This window comes from Echinops telfairi, unplaced genomic scaffold (genome assembly GCF_000313985.2).
Source record: "Echinops telfairi isolate 266 unplaced genomic scaffold, ASM31398v2 ScPeMD7_655;HRSCAF=1070, whole genome shotgun sequence".
NCBI classification, from domain to species: Eukaryota; Metazoa; Chordata; class Mammalia; order Afrosoricida; family Tenrecidae; genus Echinops; species Echinops telfairi.
In genome coordinates, this window is record NW_022104553.1 from 17186264 (window position 1) to 17193101 (window position 6838).

Consider the following 6838-nt stretch of genomic DNA (forward strand, 5'->3'; position numbering starts at 1 on the left):
GGGCAGTATCCAGGCAGCAGCACCACGACTGTCGTGGGCATCTGAATTTGCTCGGCAAACAGGAGGAAGCTGGTGTGGCACTGGGCTGAAGGGCGGTGGAGCACCTGGGACACTCTTAGCCTCGGCGAGGGTATGGAGGGTGCAGTCAGCTAGAAGTTAGGGGGCCCTTGGCTTCAGGGGCATTGCAGTGGTCCTGCAGAAGGCATTGCTGTGGGCAGGGAGCTAGGTGGGTCGGGCCAGTTTGGGATGAGATGTGGTGTGTACGGTGGGGCCGTGCTGACTGCCGCCCCTGCTGTCAGGGCGCCATGTTCTGGAAGTTTGACCTGCACACGAGCTCGCACATGGACACACTGCTGGAACGGGAGGACCTGAGCCTGCCCGAGCTGCTGGATGAGGAGGACGTGCTGCAGGAGTGCAAGGTGGTCAACCGCAAGCTGCTGGACTTCCTGCTGCAGCCGCCCCACCTACAGGCCATGGTGGCCTGGGTCACCCAGGAGCCGCCGCCCAGTGGCGATGAGCGCCTGCGCTATAAGTGAGCCTCTTTCGGGGTTAGGGTGAGGGGCTGCTGGCCTGCTGGCCCAGGGGGCCAGGGAGGAGTGAGGGTGCTGATAAGAGAGAGCAGCCCCTCACCCCTGCCCCACCCTCCTGGGGCCACTGCAGCCCTGAGCCGGTGCCCTCCCCAGGTACCCGAGCGTGGCCTGCGAGATCCTGACCTCAGACGTGCCCCAGATCAACGAGGCGCTGGGCGCTGACGAGGCCCTCCTGAGCCGGCTCTATGGCTTCCTGCAGAGCAATGGCAGCCTCAACCCACTGCTGGCCAGCTTCTTCAGCAAGGTCATGGGCATCCTCATTAACCGCAAGACCGACCAGGTGCAGGCTCTCCCCCTACCCCCCATTCCCCAGGGCCCGGGGAGGCCTAGGCCACCGTGACCTGTGCCCTGTCCTCAGCTCCTGTCCTTCCTGCGCAAGAAGGACGACTTCGTGGACCTGCTGCTGCAGCATATGGGCACCTCGGCCATCATGGACCTGCTGCTGCGCCTGCTCACCTGTGTGGAACGGCCCCAATTGCGACATGACGTTGTCAACGTGAGCTGCCCCAACCTGCCCCTCCTGGACCCATTGTCCCCACCCTACCCCCAGGCTCAGCTGGGCAATTAATCCCCACCTCTCACTCCCAGTGGCTCAACGAAGAGAAGATTGTCCAGCGGCTAATCGAGCTGATCCACCCTTCCAAAGATGACAATGTGAGTGCTATCCTCCAGCCCGCCTGCCTTGCTTAGAAGCCCATGGGCTGGGCTTCCTCAGCACCAGGGGAGAGAGGATACCTTGATACAAGAATGTCTGCAGGGGTAGGGGTCTCCCACCCACCCCTTCTGGGCCTGGAGGCCGCCTGGCCTGCAGCATCCTTGCCTGGTGCTGCCCCGGAAGCCCTCTCATGGCTGGGGCTGACCTGTCCCATCCCTGCCACTCAGTGAAGCCCCTGCGAGCCCTTCCCAATGGCCCATCTACCCTCCCAGCTCGAGATGGTCCCCGTGCACCCATGAGGGCCCAGGCTCCCCGGGGAGAGGCAGCTGGTCACTCACCCTTGCCTCCCTTCCCTCCCCGCCCGCTCCCCCAGCAACATTCCAATGCTTCCCAGTCCCTGTGCGACATCATCCGTCTGAGCCGGGAGCAAATGACCCAGGGGCAGGACAGCCCAGAGCCTGACCCGCTGCTGGGCACGCTGGAGAAGTATGGCTTCCAGGTGGGGGGCAAGGCGGTGCCGGGGGCAGGGCCTGAGGGACAGGGGTTGAGCAGGTGACTGCATCCCCCCAGGCAGGAGACGATTGAGCAGCTCCTGAGCAACATGTTCGAAGGGGAGCAGAGCCAGTCTGTCGTCATCAACGGGATCCAGGTGCTGCTGACGCTACTAGAGCCCCGGAGGCCTCGGTGAGTGAGGCTGGCCTGCCCGTCTGCTGTGTTCCCATCACAGGCTGCCCGGCCCAGACGAGAAAATAGACCGGACTCTGTCCTTCTGCTGTGGTGACATCCTGTAGAGCCTAGGCCCCTGGCCAGCCGGGCACCCCTCACTTGTGCCCCTGCAGCCCCAGTCCCTCCAGGCACAGCTCAGGCAAGTCTCCCTCTGGTCCGCTGCAGGTCCGAGACCACGACCATGAACAACTTCTTCTGCAGCGTGGATGGACAGCTGGAGCTGCTGGCCCACGGCGCCCTGGACAACCCTGCAGCCAGCATTGGTGTCCTGCATGCCCTGCGGCCCAGGCTCAGTCACTTCCACCAGCTGCTGCTTGAGTCCCCCAAGGTGGGCCAGGCGCTGGGAGGGGTGTGGCTGGAAGGGGGTCCTGGGTGGGCTGGAACTGAGTCTCTTGTCCCCCTGCAGCTAGAGGCACTGCAGATGACCTGGGGGAGCCTGGACCCCCCACTGGGAAACATGCGGCTGCACGTGGTCAAGCTCCTGGCCAGCGCCCTGAGCGCCAACGACTCTGCACTGATGCAGGAGCTGCTGGCGCTGGACGTGCCCAACACCATGCTGGTGCGGGGATGGGGACAAGGACTCGTGCTGGCGGGAGTGGGGTTGGGGTAGGGGAAATGGGGACTTGTGTTGGTGGGGGTGGGGCATGGGCATTGGTGCAAGGCTGGGGCCTGGACACCATCTTCGGGGAGGGCCACCTCTGGGTACCAGCCCATACTGCTTCCTTATCCCCAGGATCTGTTCTTCCACTATGTCTTCAACAACTTCCTGCATGCCCAAGTGGAGATGTGTGTGAGCGCCATGCTGAGTGCGGGGTACCCGCTCGAGAGCTGCCCTGAGAGCTCCGCACCCAACCCTGTCATCCAGCACGTGAGCCTAGGGGAGGGAGCGCCGCCACCAGTTTCTCCAGGAGGCCTGTGAGGGGTCCCACTGTAGTTGGGGGACAGATAGGGGCTGAGCAGGGTGGTGGGCTTGAAGAGGAAGCCTAGAAGGAGGGTTGGCAGGGGAGCCTCTGAGAGGGTCCCAGGAGGAGGCGAGGGCCAAGGGGCCGTGTAAATGGGAGCCTGTGATGGAGAGAAGCGTGAGACTGACGGCCTCTCACAGGCAGCACAGGTTGGGGTTGGCTCCCCCCGAGCCTACCCTTTCCTCCCTGAGACAACCTCCTGCCCCCCCCCCCCCCAAGCTGGTGCAGCAGTGCCGCCTGGTGACGCGCATCCTGACATCGTGGGAGGAGAACGACCGCGTGCAGTGAGTGTGTGTGTGAGAGTGAGAGACAGACAGGTGGTGGGGGCGGGGGCCAGTGGGGATGTGAGAGACACATCAATTGTGGGGGGCCGGGGCAGAGGCTGTACAGGGACCTGTTCCCAGTGCCCAGCCCTGTCCCTGCCCACCCAGGTCTGAAGGAGGCCCGAGGAAAGGCTACATGGGCCACCTGACCCGCATGGCCAATGCCTTGGTGCAGAATGCGGAGAAGGGACCTAATGCCGAGCAGCTGGGCCAGCTGCTAAAGGGTGAGGGACCTGTGGGGACATGGAGGGCCCTGGGGCACCTCGACACCCGGGAGCTGCTGGGAGGAGCCCTGTCCCCTCACGGCCTCATCCTTCCCAGCAGAACTGCCGGAGGAGCAGCAGGAGCGGTGGGAGGCCTTCGTGACAGGGCCACTGGCCGAGACCAACAAGAAGAACATGATAGACCTGGTGCGTCCATCCAGTGGGCCCTGGGCGGGAGCGTGCAGGACCCTTGCTGCTGCTGTGTCCCTGCTCCCCCGGACCCTGGCCTGGGCTGGCTCTGATGCACTGCCCGCCTGGCCGCCCACAGGTGAGCACTCGGCCACTGCACTCGTCCAGTGACGACGAGGACGACCGGCTCAAGGACCTCAGCTTCCCCGAGGAGGCCGTGCTGCAGCAGGTGGGCTCTGTGCTGTGCTGTGCTGCGCGTTGAGTTGCATCCTGGGCCCTGAGCCACCGCAGCCCCTGACCCAGTGTCCCCACAGGCCTTCATGGACTTCCAGATGCAGCGCATGACCGCAGCCTTCATTGACCACTTTGGCTTCCATGACGAGGAGTTCGGGGAGCAGGAGGAGAGCGTCAAGTGAGTGTGTAGTCCCCTGCACCAGGACAGCCGGCTTCCCTAATGGCCAGAGAGTCTGAGTCAGAGGGGACGCAGAGCTGCGGCTTAGGTCCTGGCGCTGGAGGACTAAGCTCTGTAGCTGTGACTGAGTGCACCTCACCTCACTCTGCACCCCACAGCCGTTTAAAACCCAGCTCCAGCTTGCTGTATAGGGACACAGCCTTGGCCGGAGACAGTGCCCCTTTGAGATCTTCCCTGTGGGACCACACTGGTGACCCTGGTGGGTGGGAACAGGTGTCACACCCAGGCTGTCCTTTATGTCACTGAGCTACACCGACAAACATGAGAAAGCGTGTAAATTCCCAGCAGTGACAAAGTAGAAGACACCTCCTCCTATCCCCCCCACATACACACACACACAGCATCGGGTGAGAAGGCTCCTCCTGGGCCTCCTTGCTGATCTCTAGTGGCATGACCATCCTTGGGGAGCTGGGGGAGCAGGCCTGCCTGTGGGCTCGTGCCTGCCCACTCCTGATGTCCCACCTGTTTTGCCCCAGTGCTCCCTTTGACAAGACCGCCAACATCACCTTCTCCCTCAACGCTGACGACGAGAACGTGAGTGCGGCCCGGTCCCTTCCCCGTCCCCATCCCCTTCCTTGCTGGGCAGCGAGGGTACAGGCCTGGCCCCTGGTGGGGTCAGTGTTGCCCACCTTGTCTGCCTTCCCCTCAGCCCAACTCCCACCTGCTGGAGATGTGCTACAAGGAGCGCATCCAGCAGTTTGACGACGAGGAGGAGGTGGACGATGAGGAAGGCCTGGGTTCTGGGGAGTCAGATGGCGAGGACAGCGCCTGGCGGGGCAGCCAGCTGCCCAGGGGGGCCCGCCTTGGTCAGCACCAGAGTGTCCGGTGAGCTGACCGTAGCCTCGTTTGACCATCCCTGCTTCTGACGAGCTGCACACATTGCTGCCTCCTCCTGAGAAAGCAGTCGCTGCGCTTGCAGAGCCTCACAGTCTGGGGAGCTGAGACTGCTGGCAGCAACGGCTGGAGGGGGTGGCCGGGCAGGGGGGCGTGCTCCATGGAGTCTTTGCAACCCCCTCATGCCTAGGTCTGTCAGGGGGGCTGGTGACTACCCAGAGGTCCTTGAGGACAAGGTCTGGCTGCCATCTTAGCACAGCGCGCCCACTGGGAACCCCAGGTAGCTCAGCCCTGTGACCCACTAGGAGGTGCTAGGGTCCGAGCAGAGCTCAGGGCAGCAGGTTTTTGTCACTGGGATTCCCCGTACAGAGGATGTAGCCAAGGGGGTTTCAGGGGTGAAGCCACCCCAGTGGGGTCTGAGCATCCACTTGCTTCCACTGCCTAACACCCTGCCCCCACCTGGCGGTGCCCAGGGGGCTCACTGGGTTCCCTCACCACAGAGTGTGGGATGCTCCAGCAAGTCTCTGGTCACTGCCCGAGACTGGGCCTGGACTTGTTCCCCGTCAGGCAAACAGGTGGTGGCGGCCCACAATGTAGGTGGCCTTTGGAGCACAGGGTCTGGAGGCTTGGGCAGGCGTGGCGCTGTGAGGGGGACTGTGCTAGCCCACAATTCCTGTGCCCTTGGCACCCATCCCCCCTAGTAACCCTAGCATGGCCCAGGAGGGAGCCTAGGCTTCTGGGAAGGGGCAGGTGTTTCCATAACCTGAGGCACAGTGCTAACTGCTGGGTCTGCGCTTTGAGCCTCCCAGTCACTCCCCGGGGAGGAAGATAAGGCTGTCGACTCCATAAAGACCAAGGCTCAGAAACCCTCTGAGATCCTGTGGGGTGGAATAGACCAGATGGCAGCCAGTCTGTCCAGTCCCCACAGCCGCGGGTCGATACTGAGCCCAGCCTGGAAGCCTCCCAGGAGCACCCAGAACAGTCCTGGGCACACATGCAGCCCCAGCTGGTCTGAGCCCCGTCTTGCCCAGTGGGGGTGTTGGGTGCCACTGTGGAGGCGCAGGCAGACAGGGCCTGCGGAGCAGCTGGGGGTCAACACTGGGGTCAGCGTTGCCGAGGGGGCAGGCGGAAGCGCACCAGACACTGCTGCTCTTAGCTCAGCATCCCTGCCGCACTTAGGTGTAGCTTTACCTGCCCAGGGAGAGTGGTTCCAGGTAGACCTATACACACATCCTGCTTTGGGGCCCGCAGGCAGGCCAGACAGCCCCAGGGTTTCTCCACCGTAGCAGGGAGCTACCCTGCCACCAGGCTCCAAACGTAACGTAACACAAGCCATCCCCACACACAGTTGTGACCCCGTGCCACCAGGTGGCCACATGCTGTGTCCATCCCTGGCCACTTGCTGCCAGGGCCAGTGCCCTAATAACAGCGGCCTACGGGCTTCTCGGGCAGGAGTGGAGGTAGCACGGACAGTGAGGAGGACGACGAGGATGAAGATGAGGATGAGGATGGTGAGGCCCACGTAGCCAGGGGAAGGGCTAATTCCCCCTCCTACCCAAGCCCCGGTCTCGAGCCCATGGCAGCAGCTCCTCAGGGTAAGTGGAGTCGGTGAGGGTGGATGGGGCGCAGTGCCCCCTCAGTGCTCAGCCCCCCTCAATGTCCCCCTCCCAGGTCCTGGCTGGACAGCCACCTTTGATGCAGTGCCTGCTAAAGAGCCCCGAGTCTCGGAGCCCACAGTCCCCCAGGGGCCTCAAGATGGCCCTCAGGATCTCCCCACCCCAAGCCTGGCCGCCCATCCAGCCAGTGAATCCCTGCAGGTTAGGTGAGGAATCCAGGGCCAGGTGGGAGTGTGGGGGCAGAGCACTGGGGGGCACTACTGGCTGC

At 63.5% G+C, this 6838-nt stretch overlaps 1 protein-coding gene across 2 annotated transcripts in view; it reads left to right on the plus strand.

The window, feature by feature from the left end:
• The first annotated feature begins 299 nt into the window (after positions 1 to 299).
• PPP6R1 (protein phosphatase 6 regulatory subunit 1) overlaps positions 300 to 6838 on the plus strand; it is a 7409-nt gene continuing 870 nt past the window's right edge. Inside the window, exons 1-18 of one of the 2 annotated variants that reach the window (XM_045292946.1) lie at positions 300 to 532; positions 684 to 870; positions 949 to 1086; positions 1179 to 1244; positions 1619 to 1731; positions 1816 to 1929; positions 2137 to 2299; positions 2378 to 2530; positions 2705 to 2839; positions 3153 to 3217; positions 3365 to 3480; positions 3578 to 3666; positions 3788 to 3877; positions 3963 to 4060; positions 4597 to 4654; positions 4770 to 4945; positions 6407 to 6549; positions 6626 to 6776. In XM_045292946.1, the coding sequence (XP_045148881.1) occupies positions 306 to 532; positions 684 to 870; positions 949 to 1086; positions 1179 to 1244; positions 1619 to 1731; positions 1816 to 1929; positions 2137 to 2299; positions 2378 to 2530; positions 2705 to 2839; positions 3153 to 3217; positions 3365 to 3480; positions 3578 to 3666; positions 3788 to 3877; positions 3963 to 4060; positions 4597 to 4654; positions 4770 to 4945; positions 6407 to 6549; positions 6626 to 6776 (2282 nt within the window). In that variant the 5' untranslated portion in view covers positions 300 to 305. The remainder of the gene's footprint in view (positions 533 to 683; positions 871 to 948; positions 1087 to 1178; positions 1245 to 1618; positions 1732 to 1815; positions 1930 to 2136; positions 2300 to 2377; positions 2531 to 2704; positions 2840 to 3152; positions 3218 to 3364; positions 3481 to 3577; positions 3667 to 3787; positions 3878 to 3962; positions 4061 to 4596; positions 4655 to 4769; positions 4946 to 6406; positions 6550 to 6625; positions 6777 to 6838) is intronic. The other variant, XM_045292947.1, reaches the window with a different exon arrangement.